The sequence below is a fragment of the Phocoena sinus genome, chromosome 1 (genome assembly GCF_008692025.1).
Source record: "Phocoena sinus isolate mPhoSin1 chromosome 1, mPhoSin1.pri, whole genome shotgun sequence".
NCBI classification, from domain to species: domain Eukaryota; kingdom Metazoa; phylum Chordata; class Mammalia; order Artiodactyla; family Phocoenidae; genus Phocoena; species Phocoena sinus.
Window position 1 is genome coordinate 83,099,681 of NC_045763.1, and position 13,774 is coordinate 83,113,454.

Here is a 13,774-nt window from a genome sequence, read left to right on the forward strand (position 1 = left end):
TGGTGGCAAAATATCAAAAAGTGGTGAATCCACATTAAGGGTGTACTGACTTAATTTTAAAAACAAATACTTCAGGAGGACTTCCCTGGGGTTCCAGTGGGTAAGACTCTGCTCTCCCAATGCAGGGGGCCCAGGTTCAATCCCTGGTCGGGGAACTAGATCCTGCATGCATGCTGCAGCTAAGGAGTTTCCATGCCACAACTAAGAGTGCATGCTGCAACTAAGACGTCTGCATGCTGCAACTGAAAGATCCCACATGCAGCTACGAAAATCCCACATACTGCAACTAAGACCCGGTGCAGCCTAAATAAATAAATAAATATTAAAAAAAAAACTTCAAAAAATAATTCTGGGAGAATTGATTATTGATTAAAAAATTAAATTAGATTCCTGCCTCATACTATACCTGCATTAAAAAAAAATCTAGATGGATTAAAGGCCCAATTGTGAAAAGTAAAACTTTTAGAGAAAATATATGAGAATAGTTTCTGTGTTGTCTCATGGTAGGGAAGAATGTTTTTTGTTTTTTGTTTTTTGCGGTACGCGGGCCTCTCACTGTTGTGGTCTCTCCCGTTGCGGAGCACAGGCTCCAGACGCGCAGGCTCAGCGGCCATGGCTCACGGGCCCAGCCGCTCTGCGGCATGTGGGATCCTCCCAGACAGGGGCACGAACCCGCGTCCCCTGCATCGGCAGGCGGACTCTCAACCACTGCGCCACCAGGGATGCCCCGGGAAGAATGTTTTATATGAGAATAGTTTATGTGTTGTCTCATGGTAGGGAAGAATGTTTTAAAATGGGAGCAAAGAAGCATGAATATTACAGGAAAAGATTGCTAAATTTTAAGTCCATTAAAATAAAAACCTTCTGTTTATAAAACTCATCAAATAAAAAGTGAAAAAGACAAGACTAATGTTGGGGAAATATTTGCAAGTAATATAATTCACAAAGATTAATATCCGGAATTTGTAAAGAACTCTCACAAATCAATAAGAAAAGGCAGGGTTGGGGAGAGATATCCAGTAATAAAAGACAAAGAATCTGTAGAGGTAAAGGACAGGAAACTCAAATATCCAATGAAACATGAAAGTTGCTTAATCTCACTGTCATCAAAAATGTAAATTAAAACTACAGTGAGGTTGTAAAGCTACAAACATGTCTTACTATTAGATTGGCAAAAGTTTTAAATTTGATGGTATTGTAGTAACTCACTGAGCATTTATTATGTGTAAACACTTTTCTAAGTGCTTTAGGTATATAACTTATTTATTCCTCACACAATCATAAGAGTTTGATAATATCCTCATTTTATAGATGAAGAAACTGAATTAGAGAGAAGTTAAGGTCACCCATTTAGAAAGTGGTAGAGGTAGAATTTGAACCCAAACACTGTGGCTCTAGGGCCCAATGAATTGAATACCGTGACAGAAGTTTACGATATTTCATTGAATGTAAGATTCCACAGATTTTAAGGTGTACCGTTATTTTGGTAATCACTAAGAAAAAATATCATGAAACTATGGTATACCATCAATTGTAAAATACATGATAATTTTAGAGATGTTAAAAATGTGAAAACAATGTGCCTCTTACAGTGGATGAACTATGATGTATTGTTTGTGGATATTTTGGTCAACATGTGAATGTACAAAATGTATGATAATAAAACAAAGTCACACTGTGGGAAAAGTCAGGGGAATAGGATTTGGAGGTGAACAGGGACCTCAACTCTGTAATGTCTATAATGTTTTGTTTGCTTAAAATAAAAAGGCTACATGAAACAAAAATAGCAAAGAGTTAAGATTCACAAAAGTTGGGTTGGGAGTACATGTATATATTTATCCATTCTTTTCTGTGTGGCTGAAAATATTATGACCTTTTTATAAATATTGGTGGTAGGACTTCCCTGGTGGCACAGTGCTTAAGGATCCGCCTGCCAATGCAGGGGACACGGATTTGAGCCCTGGTCTGGGAAGATCCCACATGCTGTGTAGCAACTAAGCCCGTGAGCCACGGCTATTGAGCCTGCACTCTAGAGCTTGCAAGCCACAACTACTGAGCCCACGTGCCACAACTACTGTGCACCTAGAGCCCATGCTCTGCAACAAGAGAAGCCACCGCAATGAGAAGCCTGCGCACTGCAACGAGGAATAGCCCCCGCTCGCTGCATCTAGAGAAAGCCTGCGCACAGCAACAGAGACCCAACACAGCCAAAAAATAAAAATAAATAAATAAAACTATTAAATCTGGTCAAAAGTATGGACCATTTAAAAAATAAAAAGTGAAAAAAACAGGTATCCTTTGCTCTCTGAATTCCAGCTATGCCAACTAAGGAATGGAATATATTCTCGTAGATTTTCAAATAAATCCTTTATTGTTTAAACTCTTTTGTATTTGAAACTTGGAACCAGACAAACATCTCTGATATCCACAGTTGCTGTCCAAATTTAAGAACCCCATATATTCAGGAAATAAGAGATACTTTCACTTGAATTTGTAAGCCAATAGAGAAGAGACTGAAAATACAGAAGAGTCCTGAAAGGGAAGAACTAAGATCCAGAGTATAGATAAAGGAATTCACCTTCGATAAGAGAAGAGTCAATAACTTCAAAATAATGTGATGAAAATAAGTTTAAATAGAAAAAATTTTAGAGTAGATATGAAATTGACCAAGTTCCAGCCTAGTAGTCTCAATTCACTGTGAGAGGTATGAAGAAAGGTCAGGATGAACTAAGAGGTGAGACAGAATGGTTGGGCTTGCTTGGTAGTGGTTGGATTTTGTTGTTCAGATTTTATATCTTTTTTGACAATTTACTTGGCCTTTTCAAAGATCACAGGATCTACTGAGTACTTTTTTTTTTTTTTTTTTTTTTTTTGCAGTATGTGGGCCTCTCATTGTTGTGGCCTCTCCCATTGCGGAGCAGGCTCCGGATGCACAGGCTCAGCGGCCATGGCTCACGGGCCCAGCCACTCCGCAGCATGTGGGATCTTTCCGGACCGGGGCGCGAACCCGTGTCCCCTGCATCGGCAGGCAGACTCTCAACCACTGCGCCACCAGGGAAGCCCTACTGAGTATTTTTAATATACTAGACAGTGGATTGATTCTGTAATACCTGATCTTTGAAAATTTATCATATAGCCTCAGGCAACTTCCCTAATCTGTCTTTTCCAGACAGAGAAAAAATTGCCAACACATAAGAATGTCTGTATGTTTCAAAGTTTATAAGTATTTTATGTTCTATTTTATTTTTCATATAGATATCATAGTGAAGAAATTATTGTAGTCTAGTCTTCATTTTTCATTTTGCCATTTTAAGGCTTATACTCTTTTAACACCGAAAAATCTGCTTCTCTCTAGTTATTCCTTATAATTAAATATAGGTTATTTTGGAACTTAAATACACAAGTACAGAGCATTCTTTTATTAATTATCTCATTAAATTTTAGAGCTGAACAACAAAGGAATGAAGCACTATATAATGCTGAAGAGCTAAGTAAAGCTTTCCAACATTATAAAGAAAAGGTGGCTGAAAAACTGGAAAAGGTAAGAGGCAGTTGTGCAAATTCAGTGTTTTGTATTACCATCCACATTCTGAAAATATAGACATAAATAGAATATCTTTATTTATGGTTAAAGTGGGGAGTAATTTTTATGATCTCATTCATAATAAAATCATTGAAATAAAGAATTTATAATTATTAGTTAAGTATAATATTTACCATCTTCTTATAATGAGCAGAAACTTTCTTATCCAGAGAAGGAAAAGAGTGGAGACAAGGGACAAAATGTAGAGAAAGATGGGGTGAGTGAGCAGTTTAGAGCTATAGAAGTAAAAGCAGGAAATTTGTTCCTGTTGCCTCAGGGAAAATGAAGGCAGAGTAGATTATGTAGCCTTTAATTGGTCTCCTTAGACATAACACCCTGAGAGAGGCTCACTTCTGCCTCTCAGAGGGAAGGTTTCTTGAATAGGTTCTACATAGTAATATAGTGGCTTAATTACATTCATTGAATATCTTCAAGTGATACCACATGATAATAAACCTGTTTGGAGGGAGGCCATATGTTGGACCTTAAGATAAATTCTTTATATCCTTAATTAATATAAATTCTTTATATCCTTAATATTTACAAATTCTGTTCGAAGAAAGGTAGAAGGATAGAAGAAATATTAAAAATAAGAAAAATTTAAGATCCCATTAGATACTGACGTCTTAAGTGTGAATTAATAAGATCACTGTTTTGAAAGCCTTGGAAAAGGTCCCTGCGGGAAAGAAATATTGTAGAAGGGATTTTTAATAAGGTAATGTGGACTGGGAGGTAGAATACTTAGTAGGGAGAATATCCTCCTAGAGAGGGAGGACTTTATAGAGGAAAGAGAGGAAAATGTAAGAGATGATTTTTTTCATACTCCTTAGGATTATAAATTTCAAACTGCTCAGCAGAGCCCTATAGTTAGATAGATATAACAAAGGAAGTGGGGCAGATCTGTCCAGTCCTCCATTTCCACTGCTCAAACCTGGATGCTTGTCTTTTATCTGTTTTAAACTTGGGGCTGTGATTTCCTTGGGAGTATTCTGTGGCTAAAATTTCAAAAGTTACTTCTCTGGAACATTTACACTAAAGTTAGCCTTTAGTAACTTGATGCAGCATCTCTACATGAGTTGCTTGCCTTGTCTACATAGAGCAGAACAATTCTGCTTTCAGGTAATCATGCTGTTGTTCCTTTCTTGTAGGCTCTTAACCATTTCTGGACAGGTGGTAGCATTCCCCCCTCCCTGTTCTTTGTTGCTGGAAGTTCACTTTGCTCCTTTCACTACAAGGCTGGGGACTTAAACTTGTGGAGTACTTACTCCACTCTCCTGCTTATTTCCGAAATCACTGCATTTTAATTTGAAATACCTAAAACTTATGACCACATTAGTGCATCCACTTAAAACAAATTATTGTTTTAGGTTCAAGCTGAAGAAGCAATATTAGAGAAAAATCTAATTAACTGTGAAAAAGAAAATAAAAGGCTACAGGAAAAGTGTGGTCTATATAAAAGTGAACTTGAAATTCTGAAAGAGAAATTAAGGTACAGTATCCTATTGTAAAAAAAGGATTTTTGTGTGGAAATAGAGAAAAAACTGAAACATTTAAAAATAGAATATTTTGAATTCTGTAATTATGGCCTTAAATAATGTAGAAAGATAGGCATCCATGACTGAAATTGTTTTCTACTTGTAAATTGAGGATTTTAAATGAATAAAACATGTGTTGATGTTAATATACTTGTAAATATAGAGTAATATGATCAACATATTTGCTTTGAATATATTTAGAAAAAATTAACACAGACGTCGTGTCCTTGTAGTGTGACCACATTAGCTAGTAAAATATGTATTCTTCAAATCATAAAGCATCACCTAGTGTAACCTCATTTCAGAGATGTTAAAAATGTGATAAAAGGGGCTTCCCTGGTGGCGCAGTGGTTAAGAATCCGCCTGCCAATGCAGAGGACACGGGTTCGAGCCCTGGTCTGGGAAGATCCCACATGCCGCAGAGCGACTAGCCCCGTGAGTCACAATTACTGAGCCTGCGCGTCTGGAGCCTGTGCTCCGCAATGGGAGAGGCCACGATAGTGAGAGGCCCGCGCACTGCGATGAGGAGTGGCCCCCACTTGCCGCAATTAGAGAAAGCCCTCGCAGAGAAACGAAGAGCCAACACAGCCAAAAATAAATAAATTAATTAATTAATTTTTAAAAAAAAGGCAAAAAAAAAAAATGTGATAAAGGGAACTGATGAAATACAATAACAGTTTTAAACAGTAGATTGTTCTAATGTTTGACATCTTTTATATGTATACACATATATGTTTAAAAATGCTGCATAGTAATCTTTTAATGGTTAATTAGATTTTATCTTTTAGAGTTGTGGCTAATAAATAGTTTGTGATTTTTTTCCTTATACTATCTAAAACTTTCTTGATGCTGCAAAACGTTGTGTCAGGATTTTGGAGCTAACTCTCCTGTCATACATTTTTTAAAAGGGAGCAGAAATACCTCCAAGATAGTGGGATTATTCTGCTCAACTACTTACTGTGAGACACTGGGCAAGTTTCATAACCTTTCCTTGCCTTGTTTTCCTCCATCCGTAAGCAGGGAGTAACAATAGTGCTAGCCACATAAAGTTGTGAGTGCCTAGCATGCAGAAGGTAGGCACTCAGTAAATGTGAGCAAGTATTATTATTTCAGAATTAAGCTTTAAAATATTTAAAAAGTGAGATTAACTAAATATGATTATTGAAAGTAAATGTATGTTTTATTTTCATTTTTATGCTTTTTTCTTCATAGGCAGTTAAAAGAAGAAAATAATGATGGAAAAGAAAAATTAAGGATCATGGCAGTGAAAAATTCAGAAGTCATGGCACAACTAACTGAATCTAGACAAAGTATTCTTAAGCTAGAGAGTGAGTTAGAGGATAAAGACGAAATACTTAGAGAAAAATTTTCTCTGATGAATGAAAACCGAGAATTAAAAGTTCATATTGCAACACAGAATGAGAGACTGGATTTGTGTCAGCAAGAAATAGAAAGTTCAAGGGTGGAACTGAGAAGTTTGGAAAAAATTATGTCCCAGTTGCCAGTAAGTATGTGTGACAAGGAAAATTTTACCCAAGTGCTTTATAAGAGATAATAATTTTGTAGTTGCTTTATTACCTTCTATTTTTTTCCTCACATCTGCTTTCAGTCATCAGTTCTTTTCTATCTAATCCTTTTTTCTGAACTTACCTTTCTACTATTCCATCCTTTCTCAATCTCTCAGATGCCATGTATAAGAATGGCACAGAATTTTTTAAAACAACAGTTTTAAAGGAACATTTATATACCACAGCGTTCACTCATTTTAAGTGTACTGTTCAATGATTTTTAGTAAATTTACAGATTCTGGAACAATCACCACAATCCAGTTTTCAAACACTTCTATCCCCCAAAGGTCCCTTGTGCCCATTTATAATCAGTCCCTGTACCCATCCCCACTCCTAGGGAATCACTAATCTACTTTCTGCCTATGGAGATTTGTCTTTTCTGGACATTTCATATAAATGAATTGTACAATATGTGGTCTTACGTTTTCTTAATGTTTTTGAGGATCTTTCATTGTGATATATATCAGTATTTCATTTCTTTCTATTGTTTAATATTATCCCTTTGTATGGATGAGCCACGTTTTATTTATTCATTCACCAGTAGATGTACATTTCGGTTGTTTCCACTTTTGAACTATTATGAATGATGCTGTTATGAATATTTGCTTACAAGTCTTTGTCCACACATTTCTCTTGAGTAGATACCTAGAAGTAGAATTGCTGAGTCATGTGGTAAATTTATGCCAAACTTTTGCAAAGTGGCTGTACCATTTTACACTCTCACCAGCAAAATGTGAGGATTTCTGTTTCTCTACATCTTAGCCAACAATTGTTATTGCCTGTCTTTTTGATTGTAGCCATCTTAATGAGTATTAACTGGTATCACATTGTGGTTTTAATTTCCATTTCCCTGTTGACCATGTTGAGCAACTTTTCATATACTATTAGAATGGTACAGAATATTAAATTGTTTTTATGGTAGCATCTGGCCACCTTTTCTCTATGAGTTATATATATGACCATATTTATAAGTGAGATTAGGAAGAAAGTAAGTATACTTGTGTCAGAAATTTGTTATTCATAGGTGCAAAGTAAAGGTGTAATCAGGAGATAAGATAAAGATAAGATAAGATAAATGTGTCATGATTGGTTTCGCATATGGATGTCTGGTAGACTTTTACCAATTTTAAACTGTCATGGAATTATGAAGCTGAAAGGGACCTTAGTAATCATCTAATTCAATATTATCATTTTATTGAATTGGTGAAGAAGTGTACCCAAGGAAGTAAATAATTTGTCCAGCTAGCTAGTGGCAGAGTTAAAACCAGAAAATACCATTCTTGGTTCCCATCCCCCTGCAATATCTACTTTCCTGGGATGCTGATTATTTGCTTAGATTGTTTTTTTTAATTTTTTTTTTTTTTTTTGGCCACATAGCATGTGGGATCTTTGTTCCCAGGCCAGGGATCAAACCTGTGCCCGCTACAGTGGAAATGTGGAGTCTTAACCACTGGACCACCAGGGAAGTCCCTGTTTGCTTAGATTTCTAATGTACTGTTTGCTTTTGAAATTTGATAGTAATCAAATGCAGGTAGCATTCATTTTAAATTGATAACTTCCTTTGACTCAATATCAAGAATTACTTGATATGTGATTCTGAAAGTGGTGTGATAATATATGCTTGATCCCATATAACATGATTTAGAAATGTGAATTTGTCTATTTCTAAAAAGTGTGATTTTGTTATAGTTTGAAGGTAGTAGTCATTAAGTGCTTACCTTGCCCCTTTTCACAACTAATTTTTAAATTATTCAGAACATACAGAATACATAAAGAGACCAATATAGCACATTTGCTAAATCTGGGAAATATATTGTGATATCTACTTCAGACATTTTTAGAATAAAAATTTATAGGGAAATAAAGCCTCAGTATGTACTTCATTAGATCCCCATTCTCTCCCTCTCTCCTCAGAGCTAGCCACTATTTTGAAATGCATATGTATCCTTCTTGCCCATATTTTAAATATTGCCACGTACAGATGTATCTGGAAAAATATATATATATAGTTCAGTGCATTTTTGAAAGTACAATATGTGCCTCTGTTGTTTTTCACTCAGTGTCATGTGATGTCTCCATAATGATTTATATAATGCAGATTTATTTTAACTATTGTAGTTTTCCCATTATGTTAATATTTCATAATGAATTTATACATTCTGTTGATGGCTGTTAGATTGTTTCTATTAAATTCACACAATTTTTCAAACTTACATAAAAAATAATTGTATCGGACTTCCCTGGTGGCACAGAGGTTAAGAATCTGCCTGCCAGTGCACGGGACACAGGTTTGATCCCTGGCCCGGGAAGATCCCACATGCCGTGGAGCAACTAAGCCTGTGTGCCACAACTACTGAGCCTGGGCTCTAGAGCCTGCGAGCCACAACCGCTGAGCCCACACACCACAACTACTGAAGCCCATGTGCCTAGAGCCCATGCTCCACAACAAGGGAAGCCACCACAAATGAGAAGCCCCCTCACCTCAACAAAGAGTAGCCCCTGCTCAATACAACTAGAGAAAGCCCACGTGCAGCAATGAAGACCCAACGCAGCCATAAATAAATAAATAAATGAATTGTATCATAGATATTGTAAGTTTATATATGTTTGTTTTTAAACTTGCAGTTAAAAAGAGAAATGTTTGGTTTTAAATCATCTCTGTCTAAGCACCAGATGAGTATTTTGTCAAACAAGGAAGGCAGTTACATTGGCTGCTGTGAGACAAATAAAATGGTGATTTCGGAATTGAGGTATGGTTTTCAGATGCTGAAGTTTTAGCACATACGATGTGTTTTAAAAATTGGTAATTAAGATCTTTAGTTGAGAAGTTGAGAAATATACAGAAAAGTCTAGAGAGTATTATAACAAATATCCATATTTCCACAACTAAGAGCTGATTCTTCTTAACATTTTTTGATATTTTTTTCAAATCTGTTTCTTTAAATAAAAAATAAAACATTACAGGATAGATAATGCCCTTTGATCCTTAACACTAGTCCCATTCTCCTCCTAAGTATGTACCATCATGAGATGGATATCTATCCTTCAATTCATTTGTGTTTGTTTATACTCACATATATAAATATACTGTTTTTATATGTTTTGTAATTTTGCTTTTTCACTCAGCATCATTTTTAAAATTCATCTTGTCGAGGTAGGTAGGTAGAATGGTTGATCAATGGATGGACTAGTGTGGTTAGTTTAGTTTTAATAGCTGTATAAGAGTCTCTCCTACAACTACATCACAATTTATCTGTTCCTTTATCAATAGTTGCCTTATTTCTAGTTTTCTGCTATTACAAATAATGCTGCAAAGTCCATACTTACACGTTTCCTGTACAATATGCAAGAATTTCTCTAGCAGATATTTCTAAAAGTAAAATTGCTGGGTCATAGGGTGTATACTATCAAGTTTCTAAAGTAGCTGAACCAGTTTACAATGTAATCAGTTGTATATAAGACTTTCTGTATCTTGGCCAATAGTTGACTAATATCAGAGTTTTAAATTTTTTTAAATTAAAATTATTTTAATTTGAAAGGGGAAAATGGTTTGTGGTATTTTTATAGAATCTTTCTAATAATTTTTGGTTTATTTTCTTTTGTGCCAGGATTAAGCTTGCAATGAAAGAGGCAGAAATTCAAAAGCTTCAGGCAAACCTGACTGCTAATCAATTATCTCACAATCTTATTGCTTCTAATGACAACCAAGAAAGTGGCAAATTAAATAGTTTAGAAACAGAACCTGTAAAACTAGGAGGTAATCAAGTAGGTAAGTATATTATATTCAATCCTTATTATAAATTGTAATCAGAGTTCTTTATGATAGTTTTTTAAAGAAACAGATTATCAACTGGTTACTATTATCAAACATACTTGATAATCTGTTATTACTACTTATGTGTTAAGACAGTAAAAATTATTTCAAAATTCTTGAACTTTGCATCATTCTTTAAAAATATATTTTTGAAGTAAAATTTACTTACAGTAAGATGCATCCATTTAAAATAAAAGTTCAATGCTTTTTGTCAGATTTTTTTTTTAATAAATTTATTTATTTATTTTTGGCTGCCTTGGGTCTTCGTTACTGCACACGGGCTTTCTCTAGCTGCAGTGAGTGGGGACTACTCTTCGTTGTGGTGCATGGTCTTCTCATTGTGGTGGCTTATCTTGTTGCAGAGCATGGGCTCTAGGCTCGTGGACTTCAGTAGTTGTGGCATGCAGGCTCAGTAGTTGTGGCTCGCGGGCTCTAGAGTGCAGGCTCAGTAGTTGTGGCATACGGGCTTAGTTGCTTCGTGGCATGTGGGATCTTCCCGGACCAGGGCTCGAACCCGTGTCCCCTGCATTGCCAGGCGGATTCTTAACCACTGCACCACCAGGGAAGTCCAGATGTTTGTTTTTTTCATATGGTTATACCCTTGTTACCATCACCACAATCAAGACATGCAGTAGTCCCTGCCTATCCTCCCAGGATACATTCCAGGACCCCCGGTGGATGCCTAAAGCTGCAGATAGTATGAAACCCTATGTACTACTATGTTTTTTCCTATACATACATGCCTGTGATGAAGTTTAATTTGTAACTTAAGCACAGTAAGAGATTAACAACAATAATAATAAAATAGAACAATTATAACAGTATACTATAATAAAAGTTATGTGAATGTGGCCTCTCTCTCCCTCAAAATATCTTATTGTACAAATTTAATACCTTTTCTATGTTCACACATTGTGGCTATAACTTTTGCAGTTTGACAGCAAAACTAGCACAAATTTCTTTTTTCTTTACAATTTCCTGGATTGAAGAGTCTTACTGTAGATCTTAGCAACCTCAGCATACAACTTTTTTTCTTATTAAGTTTAGTACTTTCACCTTTTCACTTAAAGGGAGCATGTTATGGCTTCTTTTATATTTGAATTGCTAGCATCACTACTCCTGCACTTTGGGACCATTATTAAGTAAAATAAGGATTACTTGAACACATGCACTGCGATACTGCAACAGTTGATTTGATAACCTAGTTGGCCACTAAGTGACTAACGGGTGGGATACATGGACAAAGGGATTATTATTCACATCCTAGGCAGGGCGGAGCTGGACGGCAGGGGACAGTGTGAGACTTCATCACACTACTCAGAACAGCACACAGTTTATAACTTATGAATTGTTTATTTCTGGAATTTTCCATTTATTATTTTCGAGCCTCAGTTGACAGCAGGTAACTGAAACCATGGAATGCAAAAACTAGGATAAGGGAGGACTACTGTATAACATTTCCCTCAGGATCCATATACTCCTTCCCAGTTACTTTGGGTTTAATTTTCTCTTCTTTTTAAATTTTTCTTAAAGTGAAAGCTTAGATTATTGACTTTAAATCTTTCTTCTTTTCAAATGTAAGTACTTAAAGGTACAAACTTCCCTTTAGGCAATGCTTTAGCTGAATCCCATTAATTTTATATGTTATGCTTTTATTTTATTCAGTTCAAAATATAATATCTCTTGTGTGTGTTTATTTCCAAATATTTAGTCATTTTCCAGATATCTCTGTTATTAGTGGTGGACATTAGGTTGGTTTCATTAAACAAATGAATTCATGAATGTACCTGATTTCAATTTTTTAAATATTTTGAGACTCAGTTTATTGGCCAGCATATGGTCTATCTTGGTGAATATTCCAGATTCACTTGAAAAACTTCTGTATTCTGTAATTATTGGGTGAAATTTTTTTTTGCACTTCTTTTGAGATATAGTTGACATACAGCATTATGTAAGTTTGTGTATAGTGTAATGAGTTGACTTACATATGTTATTTCCACAGTAAATTTGGTTAACATTGTCATCTCATTTACATACCAAAAAAAAAGGAGAAAAGTTTTAAGATCTACTCTCTTAAATTTCAAATATACTATACAACAGTGTAACTTATTATCATCATGTTGTACATTATGGATCCACTTCTACTTTTAATATACTTAGTTCTTAGCCAATAATTAACATGAAGAAACCACCGTGTAGAAGAAAACTTGCAGTATTTGTACTAATAGCAAATCACTTGAATACCTTATATATGATTATCTAGGTTATTAGGTAGTCTTTTTAAGACTCTTTAGGTTTTGTTTATTTGTTTCTTTGTTGCTTTTAAAAATTTGAATATTTCCCTTTCTTCCTTTCTTTTTCTTTCTTTCTTTATCATTAAAGTATAATTGACCTACAACACTGTTAGTTCCAGGTGCACAACATAAAGATTCGACATTACAAAATCACCACAATAAGTCTAGTTACCATCTGTCACCATACAATGTTATTACAATATTATTGACTGTATTCCCCATACTGTACCTTTCATCCCCATGACTCATTTATTTTGTAACTGAAAGTTTGTGCCTCTTAATCTCTCTCACCTATTTTATTTATCTCCTCCTCCTTCCCCTTCCCCAACTGCAACCACCAGTTTGTTCTCTGTATCTATGAGTCTGTTTCTGTTTTGTTATGTTTCTTCATTTGTTTTGTTTTTTAGATTCCATATATAAATGAAATCATACAGTATTTGTCTTTGTCTAGCTTATTTCACTTAGCATAATACCATCTAGATCAATCAATGTTGTTTCAAATGGCAGGATTTCGTTCTGTTTCATGGCTGACTAATATTCTATTGTATAAATACATTTTACATATTCATCTTCTTTATCCATTTATCAATTGATGGGCACTTAGGTTGCTACCATATTTTGGCTATTGTAAATAATGCTGCAATGAACATGGGAGTGCAGATATCTTTTCTATTTAATATTTTGTTTTCTTCAGAAAAATACCCAGAAGTGGAATTGCTGGGTCATATGGTAGTTCTGTTTTTAATTTTTGAGAAACCCCCATACTGTTTTCCACAGTAGCTGTACCAGTTTACATTCCTGCTAGCAGGGCACCAGGGTTCCGTTTTTTCCACATTCTTGTCAACCCTTGTTATTTCTTGTCTTTTTGATAATAGCATTTCTAACATGTGTGAGGTGATATCTCATTGTGGTTTTGATTAGATTTCCATGATTAGTGTTGTTAAGCACCTTTTCATGTACCTTGTTGGCCATTGGTGTCT

At 35.2% G+C, this 13,774-nt stretch overlaps 1 protein-coding gene across 8 annotated transcripts in view; it reads left to right on the forward strand.

The window, feature by feature from the left end:
* Positions 1-13,774, forward strand: part of CCDC18 (coiled-coil domain containing 18) — a 127,519-nt gene that overhangs the window by 18,124 nt on the left and 95,621 nt on the right. For all 8 annotated transcript variants that reach the window (XM_032602757.1, XM_032602733.1, XM_032602709.1 and 5 more), the window contains 5 exons: positions 3,445-3,541; positions 4,951-5,072; positions 6,331-6,622; positions 9,312-9,436; positions 10,295-10,455. In XM_032602757.1, coding sequence (XP_032458648.1) covers positions 3,445-3,541; positions 4,951-5,072; positions 6,331-6,622; positions 9,312-9,436; positions 10,295-10,455 — 797 coding nt within the window. The remainder of the gene's footprint in view (positions 1-3,444; positions 3,542-4,950; positions 5,073-6,330; positions 6,623-9,311; positions 9,437-10,294; positions 10,456-13,774) is intronic.